Source organism: Hippopotamus amphibius, chromosome 14, assembly GCF_030028045.1.
Source record: "Hippopotamus amphibius kiboko isolate mHipAmp2 chromosome 14, mHipAmp2.hap2, whole genome shotgun sequence".
NCBI lineage: Eukaryota > Metazoa > Chordata > Mammalia > Artiodactyla > Hippopotamidae > Hippopotamus > Hippopotamus amphibius.
Genome location: NC_080199.1, coordinates 69,514,713 through 69,538,348, shown reverse-complemented (window position 1 = coordinate 69,538,348; position 23,636 = coordinate 69,514,713). Strand labels below are relative to the sequence as shown.

The window sequence follows — 23,636 nt, the reverse complement described above, 5'->3', positions numbered from 1 at the left end:
CTGGGAAATTCCAGGGGGGCCAGGCGGGCAGGGCTGAGGGAAGGGCGAAGAGGGGCAGAAAGAGGTCGTCTGCCACTCCCCTACCTTACAAGGCACGTGGCACTGGCAGGAGCAGCTGCTGGATGCGACGACGATGGATGATGAACCTCCTCCCAGCAAGGGGATATAGAGGGAATACGGAGGTGGCAGCGAAGGCGAGACACACTGCTCTGTGTCCTTCCCCACAGGGAGAATCCACCCTCAGGGGAAAAACTCTGAGGAAGCCACCACCCGCCCCGCCTCTGCCAGCTCGTCCCAGTGTCTGGCAGCGGTCCCCATGCACCTGCTCACCTGTCTATCCGTTCAGGGTGGTTGGGGGAGGGACGAGGGGTGTCGGGCTGGGTGGGTGGAAGGAGAACGAGGGCAGGGCAAAAAGAGGGGGTGCACGAGGGCCCCGCCCCCCGGTGGCTCTGCGCAGGCGCAGTGGCCGCTACCGCAGGCAGGGGGCGGCAACATGGCGGAGTGAGCGGCGGCGTCGGGGCTTCACAACAACAGCGGCGCCCGCAGCAGCGGCGGCAGCGGCGGCAGGAGCGTCCGCCACAGCCTCAGCTTCAGCACCCGCCAGCGCCGCGGCCAGCTGCTCACACCTCGGGGCTTTTCGGAGCGGCGGCAGCATCTCCGCGGGGGGGCGGGCCGGGCCGGACGGACCGGGAGGGGGAGCGAGAGGAGGCAGCGGCGGCGGCAGCGGCACAGCTGTTGGGCGGGCACTGTCGCTCGCCGGGCAGCGCTTAGCGGCGCCGCCACCGCCGGGAATAAGCCTGAGAATAACCCACCGCCTCCGCCGGGGAGGGCGCCGGAGCGGGCCGGGCTGAGGCGCAGGCGGGGAGCGGGCCCGGCGCCGCGGCGCTGGTGGATGCTGGGGCTCCGAGGCGACGGCCAGGGGGCGGGGGCCGAGGCAGGTATAACGGTACCGGCGGAGGCAGCGCCGCGGCTCTTCCCTTCTCCTCAGGAGGGGGGCACATGGCGAGCGAGAAGCCGGGCCCGGGCCCGGGGCTCGAGCCTCAGCCCGTGGGGCTCATCGCCGTCGGGGCCGGAGGCGGAGGCGGCGGCGGGGGCGGCGGGATGGGGGAGCTGAGGGGGGCGTCCGGCTCCGGCTCGGTGGTGCTGCCCGCGGGGATGATTAACCCTTCGGTGCCGATCCGCAACATCCGGATGAAATTCGCAGTGTTGATTGGACTCATACAGGTCGGAGAGGTCAGCAACAGGGACATCGTGGAGACGGTGCTCAACCTGGTAAGGGAAAAGGCGTGCTCGCCATCTGCCTCCCAGCCCCCATGGCCTGCCCCCCCTCCCCCCGACGCTGGCTGCCACCCCTCCACCCCCCGGGACACACACGCAGCGCGTCCCTGTGAGCGCAGATCGTCCGGCAGGTTTTGCCCAGCGGGTGACCTGCCTGCGCGCTGCCCAAGCCCCGCCACCTCCCTGCTCTCCTCCGGTCCTCTCCTGCCACCTGAGCGCAGTGCCCAACTTAACACAGCTTATTAACACTTCTCATGACTAGGAGTCGTCGGTCGTTCCTTGCCTTGCAGGTTTTGGGTCGACTTGAGAGTTTAGTTAGGGGGAGCGGAAGGCCTCCTTGTCTCTGGGGTTCTTTCTCCCACACTCCGTGATGTGGCTCTCCTAGGATGGAAGCCTTACCCCTGGAGCCTGAATTCCCCGGTGCTGCTGAAATCCGAGAAGCGCATTAACTCCAACTTGAGCAGCTGGGGGTGTGATGTTTTTCCATTGAGGAGGAAAATGATGCAGTTTTGCATCTGCCTTTAAATATATTCCGAGGCAATGTTGAAGAGTGTTGTGGCTGTATCTTTTCGCTCCCCCCCCCCCCCACGCCCTCATCTCTTTTTAGGTAGCCTTCCTCTTTGTAATAGTGCCCTGAATACGCTGACCTCTTAGTCATTTTTTGTGCACATGAGGTGTTAAAATGTGAGGGCACCAAATCATACAGGTTGGTTTCTATGGTTGCCTTCAGAGAGCGTGGCATGTGGATAAAGACTAGAGGAAAGGTGTTAAATTCAGCCCTAGGTTTTGGTTTCTTTCGTGATAAGAAAGAGTTACTGCAGAACTGTGTATGACTTAATGTTTTGCGATATCTGTCTACGGAGAGGCTAAGAAAGACGCGTTCAAGATGTCAGGGGAAGACACTGGGAAGAAATAAAGAGAGGAGAATCATAGATTTCAGATAATAAGACTAGTTTATTTAAAATTAGTTCATATTTAAATGCTTTGTAAGTGCAGTTTTTGCTGCAGCAAAGCTTTTTAAACAGTTTCCTCTGCAATATCTAGTCTTTGACAAACTGTAAGGTTGGGTTTTGAAAGGCAAGGCTTAAATCAGGGGCAATCAGTTGACTATTGTATTTGGTGTGGAGTCACAGGAATATAAAAATAAGCTTGCAACGAGATTTTATAACACCCATGCAGTCAGAATTTTCAGCAAAGCAATTATTTTTATTTGATGTATTGGAAAACTGAAGGAAAGCTGCAGCTACAGCAGGGGTGCCCTGAGACAGGGATTAGATAATGTCTTTAGTTTGTGTACCTCTTAAATTCATAGAAGAGTTAAAGCTGTTTTGTTTGTTTGTTTGTTTGCTTTTTGTGTGTGTGTGTTTTTTTCTTTTTGCTGGGGTGTCAAGTCAAAGATAAAGAGAATATCTGACTATTCTTTGTTATATTTATTGCCCTTTAAATACCAAACACCTCTTTGTACTTATGTGTACCCTTCAAACAAATCACAAGAAGTCACTGTAAGTTTGGGGGACTGTCACTGCGTTGGTTTCGCCAAATTCTTTTTGAAACACTAATAGAAATGTTGTTTTCTTGGGCGTTTTAATTTTAACTAGATGCAAATAGGAGGTCAGTACTTGCCTTTTTTTTTTTAAGAGATGAAATCTCAAAATATGTTAGTAGGTTAGCAGGTACTGTATTTCTGTAAATTTAAAAGGAAACATTTTAAAGTTTTTTACAGTTTTCCAGATTTCCAATGCCATTATTACCTTAGATGGTGTGATATTAGGTTATTCTAATAAGTATTTGTGTGCTTGCTTAATGCATTTTAACGTGTTAAGAGGCAACAGAGGCTCTTGCAGGCTGGAAACTGATTTGAATGTGTAACCAGTTTGGACTCTGCAGCAGTAGCAATGTATGCTGGATCAGTTCTTAACAGATGGGTTTCCATAGATATACAGTAGGTTAAGAAAGGAAGGGAAATATTTCTTTTGAGGTAGACAAGAAATTTAATTCTCTTCAGTGCACTGAAAATCTGGCATGAAGTCTCAGTAATCAAACATTATTTTAAAGAGTAACTTTACTGTTAAGCTTAATTAATCAGAAAATAAGGTAATACTGACATGGTATATCCCCAAATCCACTTAAGACATTGTAACTGTGTTGATGTTTGACATAAAAAAAGTTAGGTTTAAAATTTCTTTGTACATATTTAAAGAGTACAATTGATCTTTAAATGGAAACTTTTGGGGAAAAGAATAAATGAGAAAAGGAACTATTTACTACTAAGTTGTTAATTATATTGTTTGTGGGATATGCATTAGTCATTAGCAGTGTAGTATTTCTTGAATTGTAGGTTTAGTGCTTTATCTTTCTGATATACTAATGATGAAAATGTCATGTGAAAATTTAAGTTGATTGAGAAAATATTTGGAAATCATAGGCATTTAAAAAATAATTATCAAAACTTAATTATATTTACTTAATGAGTAAATCAGTAAAATCTATTTGTGGCACTCAGTGACTTGCTAAATGTTGGAAGCTCTTGTATTTTCTCTAAAGTGAGTTTTTTCAGTTTTCTGTCTTAATTTAAATCATTAAATTACAGAGTAGGTGGGAATAGTGAAGTATTTATCACAGTGCTGTGTATGCCAGAAAAGAAAGAACTAACGAAACTTAAAAACAAAAGTTTCTACCTTAAACAGAACCCTGTCTCAGTCATCTTTGTCAAAGTATTTTTCTTTTTTTCCTGTATGTTCTTTTTCTTTATATAATGAGAATACTTGGTTTTTAGGTTTCTCACATGCCTTGCCCAAAGAATTAAAAGTCTTGCAGAGTAAACTTGAAGTATGCACATAAATATAAGACTTGTTTAACACAGCCATGGTTGTAATTTTGAGGTCTCTTTTTTTTTTTTTAACCAAAGGTAGAGATCCATTTCCACTATTAGGTGGATTGTGGGAGTTTGTTGAAGAATCACCAGTGGAATGAGAAATAAAATGAGTAATTTCCATTGTAGATGAATGTATTTGTACAGTGATATTACAGTTGACTTGAAACATTAAAACATGAGGTGGATAGGATCAGGAAGATGAGTAAGTTAGTTTGTAAATAGGTTACAGTGAGGGTGTATTGTCAAGGATTTGTCATTGTGGCTTTACCAAAGAGAAAAACTGATGAGCAACAAATTTTGTCTTTGGGAGGTATTATTTAATGTGGCAGTATAAGAACATTTAACTATAGAAAAGGAATTTTGTTGGTTGTTTCAATTATAAAACAGGTGTTTTACTTAATCCATTGCTCCCTTTGTAAACACACTTAGTATATGTTTATATAAGATTTTTCCTTCCTTGAAGTAAATTCTGTGTATACATAATATGTTCTTTGCTTATAACATGAAAGTGTCTGCTTATCACAGATTTTAATATAAATGAATTTTAGAAAATATAAAATGAAGGATTAATATTTACATAAAGAATTCATAGTATGGTTTTTTTGAATAGCTGTCTCAGGTAGTATAGATCTATAGCATTTAATTTATAGCTATTTTTCCACAAAATTTGCAATATACTAGTGCATCTTTACTTGTAGAAAATATTTCCTCTGATAATTTTATTGTTTTGTGTTCTAAGTGGCCTACTGTATATTGTATTAAAAGCATAACAAGATACTTTGAGGGGATTTTGTGGGCTAAGTTCCTCTCCTCTTGACATATGGATCATGGTTATTGTTAAAAGGAAATGTAAAAGTTATTCTTCTGTACTTGAATATGACAGTAACTTTTCTTCCTTAGAGTTTTTTCATTTGCAGCTTGATAGTCAGAATAGTTTATATTTTAAAGATATTTATAATTTCACAAGCAAAAGATGTGTTGTGCTTTTGAACTAAATTTATTTTAAAAATATGTGGTTACATTTTTGAATTGTGAAAGTCCTTAATATTAATAAAACCACATTTACTTATATTAAAAGAGAATTTCCTACATTTTAATTTATGTTCACATACAGGTCTTTTCATATTAATTTGAATTATAATTTATTCTTGTTATCAGGTAATGAAAATTAAATTTGAGTGCATATGTTAAATGTTGGAAGTTTCACTATCTTGACTTCTGAGGTTTTCCTCAAAAGTATTAATTTAGTCTTATAATGACATTAAGCAGCATATATTCTGTAACGAGTCTGTGATCAAGTTATATTAATTTTAAATAAGTTTTTTTTTATATTGCTAGTAAGTTTTTGGCAGATACTGTTTGGTTAATTAAACATATCTCAGGGTTCTCTCATCTTTTGCTGTACATTGTTCAAACACGTCAGGAAATTCATTGGTTCCAGCAAAATCAGCTCCTATTTTGGATCGCTGGTGTAGCACTATCTTACAATTCAGTTCTCCACATTTTTGACTACTTACTTTAATATCATTTTGCATCGTTTAGTTTCATAGGTTTTCCATTGATTGCCTGTACTTCTGATATTTTGTGCAGCGTCAGCATTTCTCCTTATACATATAAGATGTACCTATCACTCTCTAGTATTGTGTATAGCATTTAGTAGCTAGCTATTTATACATGCTTCCCTCCTATGCTGTGAACTCTGTGAGGGCAGAAGCCTATATAATGTATATTTATTTTTTGTGTTTCTGGCTCTTGAATGAGTTAAGTGCATTTTGAGTATGCAGGACACCATTATTAGGCAGTAGAGGACAAGTTTCTGAAATTCTGTTCAACAGTAGGGTCCAGAACCAAGATCTTGAAATAAATTAGACTCCTGTAAAGTTAATATATTGCCTCTTCTTAAAATTAGAAATATTTGTTAAACACGTATGGTGTTCTCTATGTAGGCATTACTGTATATGTAAACATGATTTTGAATTGATATTTTGGAATAAGAATCTGGTAGTTACTTTTCAGTGTATGTATGTCAAATATATATGCACATAACTAAAATCACATTATTTTAAAGAATATATATATGTCATTGAGTAGAAATTTTTAAAAAATGTTACCGTTTTTGTCATATTACCAGGAATAGTTTGGCATTTCTTGTTTTTGTCAGTCTTGCATATGTTTCCCCTTTTTGATACTAGTACCTCAGTTTTCCTTTAATGAACCACTCATCCTCCATTCTTAGTTCAGCTGGTTCAGGTGGGTTCAGGTGGGCTGGTGTATAACCCAGACATGTCCAGAATCACCATGATTGGTACAGGGATGAGCCTTTAACCTGAGGGGAGCCACAGGGTCAGTCACAGGACTTGAGCTGGAACTCTTCCTGTTGGGGATATTGAACTGGTAGATGCATCCTGTAGCTGTAGGTACCTGTATTAGAATTTGACCAAGTATGATGCCAACAGAGAGAAATATATTCTTGATTCTGCTTGAGCACCTGGAGTTCTCTGTGTCTGTGGTGACTATCTTCTAACCATTAAATTCTATTTTTTAAAGTTTATTATTATTATTGTTATTAGCTTCAAGTTAGTTTAAATTGGATTTGTGTCACTTGTAAATGGAAAGAACTATTACTAGCATAGACGTTAGTAACTGGAAGTGGGACATTGTAGGAACAGACCTTGAATGTTGAAATGGAGTGCGAGGCAGTGAAGACTGCTTTCCTCTAACAATTCCTTGAAAGGAATTATGGAACAGCTGTTTCAATTGTCACCTGGGTTGTCTTTGTCCATGAAGCTGCTAAGGCTGGAATATTAGGGATGCTCAAGTGTTTTGGCTACTTCTTGTCTTATAAGAAAGGAATTTGCTTTGGTTCAAGCTGGCATGCTTGAAAGCACAGAGGGGAGAAAATAGTGTCTTTCCAAGTAAGAGGCCTTTTCTGCCTGCAGCTACCATCCAAGAGAATCAGAAAATCAAGAACCTTGAAGGTTGGAAAGCACAATTTTTTTATTTTAACCCTATGCTAAAATTGCTAAGAGGAAGGACAGGGGTTTAAATTAAAACCAGGTAAAGTTTCTGTTTTACAAGCTTCTCTCAAGCACTTCATGCATTATACTCCCAGCCTCCTGACCAAAGTGACAGTCCAGTTACTAAAGAGTTTTAAAAGAGATGCAACCAGGGAACAAGTGATAGAATAGGTGTGTCTCCTCATCCAGCTAACGATTTCATATTGCTTCAAGGAAAATCATTAAGCAGAGGGTTTTGAGGGGTAAGTAATGTGAAGACCTATTGCTATGAGACGAATATTGCTATGAAACTTAAAAGGTAGATTGGTATCTTGACGAGATCTCTCTGGCTTTGGTTGCTAGTTCAACCAGTTGACTGAAGTAAATTGACCAAAAGCTTACTGAGCTTTTAGGGAAACTATTTCCAGGGCAGCCTCAAGCCTGGTAAACAAAGACCTGTGTTTTTTTTAATTTCTAAGGCAGTTCTAAGCCTCAGTAAGAGGAAGTGGGCTGCTAAAGCAGGATGGCTGCTAGAAGGAAAACCTGAGGCCATAGAAGATAATGGACAAGTGAGGTCTTCTGAGATAGTGGTAATAAATGCATCCAGATTGGTTGACCAATACACTCCATTCCCATGACAGACAATTCTTGCTACTCTGAGCAGTAGTATATGGTGTATGGTTTGAATTAGTGACCATGGTTTGTTTACTGTTGGTTTGCAAACTGGTCCCCATGCACAGAGGGCAAGGAGAGACTGAAGAAAAGAGGCAGACCACTTCAGATCGGTAGCTGGCAGGTTTATTAAGCAGAGGAACTTATAAGGCTTGTCTTGGCCTGCCGCAAGATGAGTGGTCTCTACACCTGCCTGCCAGAAACTTAAAAGTTAAACTACAGAGGCCTTAACCAAGTTCAGTCACATATACCATCCAAAGAGTTTCAACAACACCTTGTTCTCAAAACTATTTCCTTGGAACTGCTCCCACTGTGGGAACAGAAGGCAGAGTGTACATTCTAAGGACAGGGGAGAGGCTGAGGAGCCTCTGATTGCCCAGATCCAGCTCATGGGTCAGCTGACAGTCATGTGCTCTTGATATCGCTTCCATATTTACCTTTTCCACTCTTGTAAGTGGGCATTATTATTATTTACTTTTTCCCATTGTATGTTGATTATATGGGGGTAGTTAAATTTATTACATAGATATATATTGTCAAATTATGAGGTACCACCAAAAAAATACATGTTTGGGCCTGACCAGGAATAATATTCATAACACAAAGATTTCAGACTTGTAGCTGGATTCAGTAACTTGGTATTATCTTTGTCTTCCTCCCTACTTCTCCCACCCATGGTGAAGTGATGAGTGCATTTTCTGTTGTGGTTAAGATAGTAACATTGTTAAACAAGTTATATATATGGAAAGAAGTGAATGTTTAAGGTGATTGGTTAGCCAAGGGCTAGAATGTTACAGATTTCTATTGGTTTTGGCTACCTAGCATCCATTCCTTCTGCTGCTAACAGTTCTGAATTTTTTGATTGAGTAGTCATCTCTTCTCCAGTCTTGGCATATGGTTTCGGGTTTCCCTGGATACCTTTCTAAAGCTTTCCTGGACCAGAAACAGAAACTGTACTTGGTCCATCAATTACAGATATTTGTCAGATATCTACCTGCACATCTTCAAAAGCTTGATAACTCCTTTCATTCTGTTAAAAGAAATAGGATACTCACCACTAGAGTTGCTAAGATGTTAGAATGTAAGTCTAGATTTGATTGGCACTCTGCACCATGAAGGCAGAGTATGCTTGAGGATGGTGGTATCACAGAGGCACCAGGAACCAAGAGACAGATTACTGATGACATCTTTGAAGCCCTTCAAGTCACTTATATTGTCAGGCTTTTCAGTGCATTAAGCTAATGTGTTTCTTGTTTTGCTTAAGCCAGTTTGAATCAGGTTTCTGTTTGTTGTACCTCAGTGATTCCTAACTAATGTTTAGAATTAAATTATTAAAAAATCTTTAGGTATTAAGTATCATAGGACAAGTCATAAGAAAAATATTATCTTGGCAAAGGACTTGATGCATTTCAAAAAGAAGAAAGACATTGCTAATTATTATAGAAATTGAACTATAGTAAATAAGAACATAAGGTAATAGTGAGGTACCATGAAAAGAAATGATTAAAAAGAAAATTACCAGTGTTTCATCAGCATGCTAAAATAATCTTAGAGTTGTTGGGCATGTAAAATGTTACAGTTGTTCCGAATGACATTTTCCCAATATGCATCAAGAAATTTAAAGATTTAAATTTAAAGGTTCTTGTCATTAATCATTAGTTCTTTAGGCTACGGAAACATTACCTGTGGACAAGCATGAGGATTAAATGTAGTTTAACGATATTAAAAAAAAATTGTCAACAACCTATATATTCAAAAACAGGAAAAGGTTCAGTAATTTTATATCTACGTTGTGAAATATTTTACAGCCATTAAAACTTTACATGCCTCAGTTTCCTTATGTGTAAAGAGGTTACATCATAATGTTGTTGTACAGGTTAAATAAATTAAAATGTATAAAGTGCTTGGTACAAAGCTAACTTTGTATAGTACTTACTATTGTTATTTTTATTCTTATCTTGAGCCTGATGATCATATGATCATAGAAAGAAAATAATGATCTAACTAAAACTGAGTTCTGTTTTAGCTTGGAGTACCCTAAGCTGGTGAACCTCTCAGAAAAGGGATCTCAGGTGTCCACAGATCTTGATCTCCTAATGAAACTTAGGGAGTCTGTTCTGAATCCTGCATAGTCTTTAACAGTGTCTTGGGTAGTTTTTCCTAATGGAAAATTGGGAAATGAATAGGAATGAGGTGACACAGCTTCCTTTGTCTAGAATCCCTTCTCTCTCTTCCTTCCTTGACATGGCTGGATTTCACATGTAGATGTGTACTAGGACATGAAGGATAATCCTGGGTAAATAATACTTCCCTCTTGAAGTATCAGCTTAAATATTTAGAAGACTACTTGAGTAACAAACCTAAGAGGCAAGTTAGGGGTCTAAAAAAAACTATTTTGTGGTCAGTTGTTTTAGAAAATAATATTAGTGTATATTTTAATAGCTCTTTTAACTGTTTACAGTGTACTTGCAATATTGTGCTGTGTTAACTAATCCTAAGAATAACTCGCTTTTCAGATGCCATTCCTTCTCTACAGATGTGGAAACTAAGACTGCAGGAAATGTGAAGTATTAGACAAGGTTAGGCAAGTATTAAGTACCAGAGCTAGGACTTAGGCCTTCAGATTCAAAGGCTTTAGTCTTCTCCATTATTGAACAAAATGCAGCTACTCAGAAATTATCCCAAAGGCCTACATTACATGAAGAGATGATGCTGGAAGGGGAGGGAGCAGCCAGCCTCAGTGAGCTGGTTCTGTGGTGGAGAATGCGGCCCATAGAGGACTAAGGACTTGCTGTTTGCAGGAAATAAAAATGAATGCAGGACAATTTGATAGATTTGTACACAAAATGATCTAACAATCTATGTTGTAAACTATTAATTTTTGAGTTTTGGGGAATTGGTTATACAGTATTATAAATAGTAACTACCTTTCGTTTGTATACCTTTTCACTAGGCAAAGTGTGGAGATTTTACATCTTACTCTGAACAAGAAAATAATAGTATGTATTGACGTATTTATTTTATATAGAAAAAATAGATTTGTTATGTTTTAGTGTTGATCAGATGAACTGCCACATATACCGTGTTTGTTTGGCTAAAACAAATGAGTTGTAGAAGTAATTATACTAGAGTCTAAGTGATATTTCCAATAATTGTGATTCCCCTTTCAGTTCACTGAAGTAGAGCAAACATTGACTAATAGAAAATGTTATGGAAGTATAAATGTCTAGACATATTTCTCTTCAGCAGCTACTTCCATTTTTTGAGAGAAATAACCTACAGCTGATTTAAAGATGGTATATAAGTATTTCCAGTGTTATTTTAAAACTTTTCATGTGTGGAGAATGAATTGGCATTTATAGAATTGGGTTTGATAACATACCTTATGTTTTAAAAATCCTCTACCAACCCTTTTGAAATAAATGTAGGTCTACTTTAATATAATAAGTAAGTTATGGCTGAAATTAAGGGGCTCGTTTTTAGACTCACAGCTAGATGTTCTGTTTCTAGGTTTGTTGCTCTTTAGTAATGATGATGACAGTGATAGCTTACACTTAGTGAATCTTTACGTGCCAAGCACTATGTTAAGGATATAATATGCATTATGTTATTTTATCATCTTGACCTGCAATATAAAATCTTCAGTGAAATAAAAATAGTCATTGTCTTTCTAGGTTAAACGAAGTCTGGTATTTTAAAAGAGGAGAAGTATTTTCAGCTCTAATTATATCAGCAATATTTTATTCTAAAATGTCATAAAATTATTTTACTTGATTTGTACTAATTTTCTATAACTTGATTACCCTTTAAAAGTCCTTGAATTTAAATTAAGTATTTAAAGTATTTTTAAAGCTTACGAGATATGAGTCATCAGTGGAAGAATGTTTCTTTTATTGTACTGTCTTGACTGTTACTTGCTAAATAATCATTGCATTTCTCAAGTCATCATGTTTTCCTTCTTTTTTGTCTAAAGAACTCCTTCTCATGTTTCAAGAATTAGCTGTTGTCCCCCACTTAAGAGATGCCTTCTCTGATCTTCCCCTAAAAGCTCTTCCTCCCATTCTGTGCTGTCCCATAACATTTTGTACATAGTTCAGATTGCCTGTTCTATTTTAATTATTTGTTTACTTGTCAGACTGCCCTAGAGACTGAGACCCTTGAGATCAGAACGTTGTCTTATTCACCTTGGTATCCTGAGTACTTAACATAGAATCTAGAATTTTGTGTTGCTTACTGAACTTTTTCTGAATGAGGATTCTTTTCAAATTTGATATAGTTTGCTTGTTTTTGTCACTTCTGGCTTGGGTACAAATCTTGTCTTCCCAGGCTATTCTGCTTCTTTTAATTTCTGTGTTTACCTCTTGCTTTAACATTTCAGTTTTTATTTTTTTGAGGAGGGGGGAGGATAGAGATATTTAGGGTGTGGGTGTGTGTGTGTGTGTGTATAAGGACTCATAGGGTCTTCAGATCTGGTGAATAGCCTGACTCTATCACTTGCATAGTCCAGGGAAAAACCAGTTGGGTTAACATCCTACAGGTTTTCACAGAATTCGCATTATCACCTAGATTCCCTCCTAGTCCAGTGTGTTTTTCATTTTATCTTGGTGCCTGTTATTTCCACTTTGTCTCAGCCCATTTGGGATTATAATTCTCATGGAGAAGCATACCTTTTTATTTTTTAAACTCAGGCACACTCAGAACACTTAAAGTGATGATTAAATAAATTACTAAGTAATCCTAACCTAGTGTTCTATTGCCAGAGTCGGGATACTCATTGGGAATATAAAAAGGAATTACATAGTTCCTATCTTCAATAACTTGAGGTTCAGTACAGGAGAAAGAAGAAAAAACAGACAAATTCCATTGGCAAAAAGTGATATTACAAAGATTTAAACAAAATGGAATGGAGACATTAATGGTTCCACTACCTTTGTCTGGAGGAGTCTGGGAAGGTATCGTTGGTTAGGTGACTTTGGATTGGATCTTGAAGGACAAGTAACTCTTTCCCCGGATAAAAAGGGCAGGAGTGGAAAACCTTTCCATATAGAGGGGATCGCATGTCCAAGGACACAGGTCATGGGGGAGTCTTTCCATGGCTGTGTCCCCTCGTGTTAACTACAAACTACAATCAGATCACCTTTATTTCTTCTTGTAGAATTCCCCCCCACCCCCATCTCTCTCTCTCTCTTTTTAATTCCATGAGTGTTCATTGGCTTAAACTTTTTTAAGCTGTTTCAGGCTTGCACAGGGGAGGTGATCAGATTTATTAGGGTCCAATTCAGTCAGTTATTTGAGGCGTTCTGTTTGTGTAGGCATTTGTGGTTCATGAATAAGAGAAAAGGTGGAGGAAGAGACAAGGAAAAGAACTGAGGGTGTTGAAAGTTATTTTTAATTTTTTCAGTCTTATAAAATCAGAATTCTTAACAGTGTAACATTTTATCAAAAGTAGAGTTGATGGCTTTCTAAAATCTAGAAGAAAATTCAAGTGGGCCTGATGCAGTTCAGTATCATGATCACCATGGATAAGCTATTTTTCCTTAACTGATCTAGTCTTATTACTGTTTTGTTAAACTTCTTCCTTTGTAAGGAAATCCTGTTCCCTCCCACCCCATAAAGGACAGTGGTTTTTCCTTTCTGCAAATCAAATTATAATTTTTCCATTACCAGCATTACAAAATTGAAATAATGTTCCAGAAAAAATAGTTAGACGCTAGGTATGTGATAATGCAGCAACTATTTTTAAAATAGTATACTTACTTTTCATGATTTTTAAAAGTTGAGATTTAATGATTCATCTTTAACAAAGTGTGACTTTTCACATTGTAGATTTCTTTGGAGTATGTGTTCCTATGAATAAAATATAAGGTGTCATTTTTTTTTTCTGGGTGTTTATCTGTTCACATGCTTGTTTTATTGCTTTTATTGTTGAAGTCATCCACCAGGGCAGACAGCAGGCCCTAACTGGAGTGGGATTGTAGATGCAAGTCTTTTAGCCATTGACTATAGTAAGTTTACATTCAAATGGAAATGTAACCCATTTTTTTGGTCTCATTAGTACAACACAGGGACTGACTACACTAATTGGTCACAGTTCAACAAGATTGCCTGAGTGGTCTTGGAGTTGTTTTGAACCATTAACGTTTTTCATCCAGGGCTTTAAGATCAAAAGCATATGGAATTATTTTAGGAGTGAGTGGAGTAGCTGTGAAGAAGCATATTTCTCTGTGAAAATACTCATTTAGGTACTTTTATAGGAATTATGTTGAGCAAATAGATTTTAGTCAGATTTGCTGATTTTTTTCATTAATTATATTGGGCTTTTTTTTTTTTAATTCTAGAAATAATGTATAACCTGATTAGTGATCTACACTCTGAAAGGTAAACTAATGTATTTTAGTTACTTCATGACAAACTGTCATTCAGAATGACAGCTGCACCCAATTACATTGAAAAATTATGCTGCCAAACTCTGAAATAAATTGAAGATGATCTGCTTCGAAAATATGGGATATAGACACTTGAAACAGAGATTTCACTTCTAGTGAAAGAGTGCTTGGGGTTTTGGATCAATATGATAATGTATTCTGTATCTTAGAGCCTGAATTTATTATCTTTGTATGTAAAAGGATAAAGGTGTATATTAATGGAGAGGTCGTTTATGAGAATAACATTCAATAGTTAGATGTATCGCATTTGTGGCATATGTTATTAGTTGTTAAAGAGGGACTCTATTAATGTAGTTTATTCCTGAAGAAAAACCAGAAAGTTTTGCTTTATGTTATGGTGGTTTGCTATGAATGTTTAATATGCACTGTTACTGAATTATAGAATTTTACAGTTGACTTAATTTTCACTTTCTAATTGATTTACTTGTTCAAGATAGATTACTATATTTAATTTGCAGATTTTCTAGTTCTTTTGTTCATGGTTACTTCTTCCTCCCTCCTCTTACCCCACCATGATTGAAATACTGATCTATTGGGTCTGAATATTTACTTATTTTCATCCTAATGCAAGATCTGACCACATAACCATTTTATTCCACAGATACTTTTTGAATACTTATACCATGTGTCATGCTAAACACCAAGGATACAATGATCAAGACACAACTCCTGCCCTGGAATTTATAGCACTCTAGGGTGTCAAATATACAAGCAATGAAATGTGTTAATTCTATGATAGAAATAAATTAGGGAATAGTGGGCAACACTGAAGGGAGAAATGTACGGAGGGAGTCAAAGGAGGGTTTCTTAAAAGTGGTGATGTTTGAGTTGAGTTTTGGACGATGGCTAGATCTGTCTAGATCTGTGCAGCTGCGTGGTAGCTCCAACCACGTGTGGCTAGTGAGCACTTGAGATGTTCTGTAAGCATAAAATGTGCACTTGACTTTGAAGACCTGTACATTTAGAAAATGTGAAATATCTCATTAATAATTTAAAAATATTTATTACATGCTGAAATCATATTTTAGATATGTTGGGTTAAATAAAATATAAATTAATTTCACTGATTTATATTTTTCGTTTAATGTGGCTAATAGAAAATTTTAAATTATGTAACATGGCTTGCATTATATTTTTATTGGACAGCACTGATTTATAGGGAACATATCAAAAGTAGGTGAACCATTGGAAGTATAGGAAGAAACTAATAGATGTTCTAGCATATGCACTTTTTAAAAAATATTTCTGCTTATGCATGTGTATATATGTGTATATGTACTGCATATTCATATACTGCATATACTTACACATACAGACGCATATATACATAATCTTTATATTGTTTGAGCCATTCATATTGTGGGTTTTCCTGTTATGTGTCAGTGAACCTCATCCCAACTAATGCATTGACTTAATAGCAGCAATTTAAAAACCACATATCTTTGGGGAAAAACTTGTTCTCCCTGCCCTGGTAAAAGTTGCCTAAATAATTCATAGAAATCAATATTACAACAAATTAAAATGCATTTCATTGTCAGCAAACACTTTGGAAGGCAAATTGTAAGCATTGCTACAGAGTTGAAGAAACAATAAAATTATAGTTGTTTTGTATGAGATGGATGAAGTGCTGTTATTTCTAACATGTTTTGCTTGTAAAATTTGCTACACAGTTTTTTAATGAAATAAACAACTGCTTTTCACGCGTTAACTATTAAAAAATTTATATGAAAATACACTTTCTGGAAATGCATGTATGCCCTACTTACCAAAACCAGAAATTGAGAAGTAACCTTACCTTTAACTGAAAAGTAGAAGATAAATACTTTGTGAAGATTTACTTCATTTGTCAGAATAAGAGTCCCCTATTGTATTTAGGTTGCTAATTTCAGTATTAATTATCAGGAGTACCATATTTTAAACAAGACTCTAAATTGAATACTAGAATACTAGAATTCTGTAATGCTAGTGCTTATCTTGATAAGATTTCGAAGAATATCCTGTTTTCAGATATGGAAACCTAGGCACAGAGAAGTTACTGACTTAATATTTTCCATTATGCAAACCCATTACTTTCTTACTTTGAGTTATTTTATCTTTTTCCTTTCTTCTACTTTTTCCTTCTTATCTCCCTCATATTTTTATTCCTCTGTGACTTTGTGCATTCAAAGGCATTACATATTTACTGGTGTCACTTTAAATCCAAGCAGTTTTGACTCTTTTCTTCAGCTAATTACAGTTTTATATCTGCTGCAGTGTTTGTAGAAAATTGAGATCTTCACTCTCCTTTGATAATAGCAATAATGATCATATTTGGTGGAGATGAGAGGCAGGTTAATTTAAACATGCTTTTATTTCTAGGTAATTGTTAGGAGCTGAAGTGCCCATACCTAGGGATAATATGATCAAACCTGGGGACAGAGTGAAATTGGAAAGATGATTCTTTTCTTTAAGGACTTCAAATTCTAGAAAGAGAGACCATTGTGTAAATTAGGGAAAAAAATGCTAAATTATGTGATCAGACTTTTGTGGTATGATTAATCCGAATTCAGATTCTGGCTCTGTGTTCTTTTCCTCTTGTGACCTTGAGTAAGAATATGTATTAGAGTACAGTATGACAGAGGAGAAAGCGATGAACTATTTGCACGAGTCAGGAAAGACTTCAAGGTGGAGGATTCTCTTGCAATTGGCTTCCAAAGGGAGCAGGGGTTTGCTGAGTAGACGGGGTGGAGTAAGGGCATTACAGATCTGGAAATTTAAATCAGCATGTTATAAAGTACTAACGTCTTTCTAAGAGTACGTTTTCTTTCTGGCAAATTCCTACCTGTCTTTTTGAACTCAGCTTAAGCTTTTCTATCTCTACTATGGCTCCTTCTCTAACACAAAGCTTTGAGGCAATTAGGCATTTCCATTTTTGTGTGCTATTAACACCTTGTAAATACATCAATTTCCCAACACCCTCAGGAGTCACATTGTTGAAATATAGTGTGGTTAAAACTGCAGTTGGCAAAGTCAAGGTCTCTAGACAATAAAGGGTAGGGAGAGGAGAAATAAAAATAATGCATTAAACATGTATGCATTTGTATATAAGTGTATAAAGAAAAGTTCTATAATACAGCCCTTTCCAAAACAAACCAGGATCATCTGGTGCTTGTTTGCACCAAATATAATAAAAATAATAATAGTAGTTATAAGTTTTGTTAGCTGTGCTCCTAGGCTGTTGACTGATACTGATTTAATAACAGCTCTTGGTGGGGGAATTAAAAACACAACTACATTAAATGTACACATCAGTTATGATTTATATGTTGATTTCAGAAATGTTAAAATGTGAAAAATATTCCTTAGAGTAAAGGAAATATAGTATTCTCAATTAATACAGTAACTCCATGACAGAGGCATTTCTGTGCCCATTTAACACTTAAGGGAAGTGAAACTTTGTGAATTTGTAGCTAAGGACTTTGGGCAATGTGGAGCACCCTGTTTTGGCAAGAAGGAGACATGAGCAAAGCAATATGTTCATTCCATGTAACTTGATCTGATTAGATAGACTAGTGTTCTCTTACTCTTTCAGTAGTTGTAGTGGTTCTATCCTGAAACAATAGGACTGATCAGAGAGGACAGCCTGTTGAGTGGTGAAGTGTATTATTAATAGGTGCTGCTTCTTGCTCCATCTTGAACCTGCTCCTTTTAGGACTTCTGAAACTATGAACTAATGTATTTGACTCTCTGTATTTAGATTATAAATTAATGTATAAATGCTATTTGAGTCACATCATTTTTTTTTTGTATCCTGCTTTTCTGTAAAGAGCTTGGCTGTTGTGGTATGACTAATTTGAATTCAAATCCTGGCTCTGCCTTTGCTTTGTGACCTTGAGCCAAGTATTTCATATCTCTGAGCCTCTGTTTCTCTCTTTCTTTGTATCTATGTATCTATGTCTGTATATCCCTCTACATATACTTCATATATGTATATTCACATATATCTGAAAAAAAAGATGTTATTTTCCCTTTTATTCTTTTTAAGTGGAAATTGTGTATATCAATTATATATATGACAGTTCATTATATTATTAAGTTTCTGCTACTGTAAAGAATGTTCATTTAGTGCATTGCTATTCAAAATGTGGTTCACAGATCAGGTTTGCATATTTGTGAAGTGTTTGTTGATCTAAGAGGAGATAAGGAGCTTGTGTCAGAATGTAAATACTTTCATCCATAAGCACACTGTTTATTTCAAATAATTTTTTCCCCCATAACAAGACTTTCTTGATGAAGGAAGCAGTGTATTAATTCATGTTCTGATTCAGTTGCCTTCTCATTGGCTGGTACTCTGAGTAGCTTGAATGGAGGGTACTTTTGAACAAAGCTTAGTTTTATTTGTTATTTTTTCATTTGTGATATTAGAAAGGTTTGCTGTTGTTAGTGAAAAGAATATTGATTTTGGACTTGGAGGCTAATCTTGTCTTTGTTGCTAATTAGTTAGGCAAGTTATTTACAGTGTTATAGACCTTACTTTGCCTGGCTGAAAATTAGGATTAGGTTAGATGATACATGTGGTCCTTTCAGGCTTTAACATGCTATTATTTATGATTTTAAGTAGTATTTTTTCTTTTTTTTTAAGAACCAGAACATAGACCTGATATTAAAGTTGATGATAAGGTACACTGCATTAGAAACATGCTTTAAGAAGCTTGTTTTTAGAATAGATATTTTTATTAAACTTCAGTCAACCATACACCAAGAAGTTGGTTCTAAAGGTAGAATGATTAATGAAAATGGTTTTTGTTTGTAAGTAGTAATCTCCCAGGGGAGATGGACAAGTAAGTAGAATACAGTTGACCCTTGAACAATGTAGGGGTTTGGAGTGCCCAGACCATGAGCACTCAAAAATTGTATATAACTTTACAGGCAGCACTCTGTATCCATATCCACATCTGAGGATTCAACCAGCTGCAGATTGTGTAATACTATTTAGTATTTATTGAAAAATACACACGTATAAGTGGACCTGCATAGTTTAAACCCATGTTGTGCAAGGGTCAACAACAGTATATATACATGTAAGTATATAAATGGAATAGGTGACGTGTTAGTGATGTGGACCAAAAATGTTGAAAGAGGAGGCTCTGAGAAGCCAATTATCTAGAATAGGAGTAGGCAAACTTTTTCTATAAATATCCAAGTATTTTAGGCTTTGTGGGCCATATGGTGTCTATCACAACTACTCAATTCTGCAGTTGTAGTAGGAAGGCAGCCATAACCAGTACTTAAATGAAAATATATAACTTTCCAACACTAATTCTCTGGCACCAATTAGTTGCCCTAGAATTCAGTGTAGTTCTGACACTAACTACCTGGAGTTCGCACAAACCCCACAAGTTAAGGGCTGAGTTCCGCAAGACTGCCTCCATTTCAGATGCCAGCTGCAAGTCAGGCTACCTGAATTTCTGCCTGGCTGACAGCAGTCCCTCAGGTTCAATAATTTGCTAGAGTGACTCACAGAACTCAGGAAAACACCATACTGACAATTAGTTTTATTGTAAAGAATACAACTCAGAACAGCCAGATGGAAGAAATTTAGGGAAAGGTATTAGAGTGGGCACACATAGCTTCCATGCCTTTTCTGTGCCCAGAAACATATCAATGCATTCGCTAACCCGGAATCTCCCTGAACCTTGTTGTTCAAGAATTTTTATGGAGTCTTCATTATGTAGATGATTGATTTAATCGTTGACCACATAACTGAATTCAGTCTCCAGCTCTCTACTCATGTGCTTGGTCTTTCATAGGCCATCCCCTCTAGAAACTAAGGGCCCACCTGAGTCACTTGTTAGCATAACCTTAGGTATGATGGAAAGAAGCTAATCATGAATAACAAAAGAAATTCCTGTCACTCATGAAATTCCAAGGATATTTGGAAGCTCTGTACCAGGAACTGAGGGAAAGGACCAAATATATATACAGTACTTTTAATTATACTATAGGCAACCTTAACCAATATGTAGATGAATAGGCATAGCTGTTTTCCAGTAAAACCTTATTTACAGTAAGGCAACAAGCTGGAATTAATGTGTAGGCAGTAGTTTGAAGACTCTTGCTCTAGAAAAATAAAAAAGGCTTCTCTAAGAAAATGACATTTAAACTGTATCTCCTTAAAATTTTTTGTTGATGTTATACTATTTTATAGAATTTTAAAATGATATGTTACAACCATAGTGATGTAGTTTTAGGGAAAATTTTTATAGTTCAGTGGTGCTACCTATAGAGAGGTTTTTTTTTTAAGGTGTTTAGTGAGTAAGCAAGCAAATTTTTCTATCCATGTGCCCTGATTACCAATATGTTTTAATATCAGTTGAGAGAAAGTCTTCAGTTCTTCTCAGACATTAATTCATTTTAGCTCCTATGAGTAAGAAGGCTTGAATATTACCCTACCAGGTAACAACTGATGGGTGTTCTGCTGAGTGACCATGATGTTTATCGTATTCCTTGTTTAGTGATATTTTGTATAATCTGTTGCCATTAGAGTGCTGTTTTCCTTCTGTCATTTTTACTTTGAGTCTCACTCTTTTGTTTCTCAGTGAAAGGAACTAAAGCCTTGGATTTGAGTTTTATCCCTTTGACTAGGGTGCCTGTGCAATTTCCACATTGTGAGAGCTGTCCAATGAGACAGTAGAAATCTGGCACCTGTTACTGTGTAATGCAGATCAAGGCATGAACATTTGAAGACTTTTGGTTTCTGCCTTTTCTTTTTTCCTTTTTCACCAGAGTATAAATTGTTTCCTCTTCTTGCCTGAAGGTTTCACAGTGGAATGAATAATCATGCTGATAACAATTTATCAACTTATCTTGTTAATTTTATGTCTTAGTATATATGAAGTTTCAAATTTTCATGAAGATGAACATTTGGAAGGCCTCTGAATAAGGAAAATTGGGAGCAGGCCAGTACTTACTATTTTAATAGGGATGGGAGGGTTCGGGTTTGCTTTTATTCATGTGCTTAGGTGATGTGACTATAAGCTTAGGGTAGGGAGAGAGAAGAATTGCCCTAATGAGTCCACGCAGTAATGATGATGAAAATGAAGGTAATGGAAAATTATGTAATGTTTTAGGGCTAAAATAAAAGCAGAATTCAGAAGAATCAAAGGGAAGCTCATTTGTTTTTTGTTGGTAACCACAAATGGGTTAGTAGTATCATCTTTAAATGTAAAAGGGCAATTACTTAAATGTATTTATATGTATGAGTCACAGCAATATTCTGTCAGTCAGTAAGGCATGAGTAGCTTGTTCGCTTGCTCTTTCAGTTGAAGTATTTTTTAAATTGAATACCTATTAAATGTTGTTGGTACTGAGTTAGGTTCATATAGAGATGATAATAAAATAATAATAATGGTAATTTTTATCCAGTGGTCTATGCAGGAGGCTAAGCATAATAATCTTCCCAATAACACTATGAGACAAAGTCCTGTTATCCACAGTTCACATGTGAGGAAATAAGATTCCTCAGGTAAAGTTGGCTGCCTGATGCTCAAGTCTTTTAACAGTCTGTTTCTTCTTGATCAACACAAATTTCAAGGTTTTATAAGAGAAAAAATATATAGATATATACTTTCTGAGATGGGGTAGATAACATCTTGCTTGGGGAGTGGAGCCTCAGAGAAAGTGGTATAAAGAAGAGACATTCAGGATGATGTGAAAATGTAAGGTGAGGCTTGAGCATGGAGGCATTGGATATTAGGTCACAGCATGAATTATCTGAGTCATAAAGCTAATCCTTTTATTCATTGTGGACTGTTGCAAACTATTCCATGCTGCTTTCTTCCCTGGAAAATAAAATTCAGGTTTTTGAGGCTTTGTGGTTGTGGTATTTCTTCTAGAGGATTTATCTAGTACTGCTCTGCTTCTCTACTCCACCTCTACTTGTTTGCATGCCTGTGCTTTTGGATTTAAGTGTAAACATAAGTGAATGTAGATTGTACAAAATTACCTTAAACAAAATAGATGCTAAGATTAATCAGTCCTTTAAAGAAATCTAGTCTATCTTGAAAATTGGAGTCATTTTCCTTTCTAGATGAAGGTTACCAAGATTCAGGATTTTTTGTTTCATATTTCCTGTGCCTTTCATAAACTGGGGATTTAATCACTGTGGAAGGACAGAGGGAAGTATAGAAGGAGACACATTTTATTTAAAGTTGTTCTTTAATCAGTATTCTAATCTGTGGTTGGGCATATTCTAAGCAGTGCTAATCAAAAAGTGGGTAACAATGGGTTTGGGGAATATTGGGAAAGACTGTGTATCAGTTATATTTGTTAATGGTAGGATTTAATGCTGGCTCACTAGCCTCTGATCATCAGTATGTATGGAGTTGGAAACTTTTTACAGTGAACACACATATACCCAGCACCTGGATTGTACAGTTAACATTTTACTAAACTTCTTTATCACATATCCATCCATCAATCCATCTTGTTTGTTTATTTTTTGGACATATTTCAAACTAGGTTATAGCCATGCATATTTATTAGCTCAAATTCACTATTTGGTTATGGTCACCCCAATTTAAAATTATATACAATGAAAACATCACTCTTAAGTATAATGTTTTGACAAATACATGTACCTGGGTAACTCAAACCCCTGTCAAGACATAGACTATTATAGTTACCTTAGAAAGTTCCTTCATACCCTTTCTGTTTCTCCCTTTAATTCTTTCAGTTTTGCTTTGTGTATTTTAAAATTTTTATTAGCTATGTATACATTTAACATTGTTATGTGTTCCTGATGAATTGGCCCTTTTATTGTTTTGAAATGTTCTTTGTTTATCATAATACTCCTGGAAGTGTACTCTAATACTTAAAATTGTTGCACAATCTTTGTTATTATTAGAGTGTGCATTGTATATATTTTTCTATTCTTTTACCATCAGCTTCTGAATTTTTGTATTTATAAATATTTCAGTAAACAGCATATAGCTGAGTCTTACTTTTTTAAAAACTTAAAATTCGTTCTGACATTCTGCCTTTTAATCGGAATATTTAGTTCCACTATTTAATATAATTATTGATATTGTTGGACTTAAGTTTTCTGTTTTACTACTATTTGTTGGCTGTTTTTCCCCTCTGGTTTTTGTTTCTGTGTACCTCCTTTTCTTCCTTCTTTTGGATTAATTGAATATAATTTTGAGTTTCATTATTTTGACTTTTTTTTTAGGCATACCTCTTTGTGTTTTTTTCAGTGTATATCTTTAGCTTTTGACAGTCTACTTAGAGTTAATGCAGTACTCTATTGCTTAAAAAGGAGTAATCTTGCAATCATAGAGATCCATTTATCCTCTTCCCCTTCCTCTACCATAGTTGTCAAATGTATTATGT

At 36.8% G+C, this 23,636-nt stretch overlaps 1 protein-coding gene across 4 annotated transcripts in view; it reads left to right on the top strand.

Annotated features, from left to right (window-relative positions):
• Positions 1-978: 978 nt before the first annotated feature.
• NBEA (neurobeachin) overlaps positions 979-23,636 on the top strand; it is a 625,442-nt gene continuing 602,784 nt past the window's right edge. For 3 of the 4 annotated variants that reach the window (XM_057707390.1, XM_057707389.1, XM_057707388.1), the window contains exon 1: positions 1,000-1,272. In XM_057707390.1, coding sequence (XP_057563373.1) covers positions 1,000-1,272 — 273 coding nt within the window. Of the gene's footprint in view, positions 1,273-23,636 lie in introns of all 4 variants that reach the window. The other variant, XM_057707391.1, reaches the window with a different exon arrangement.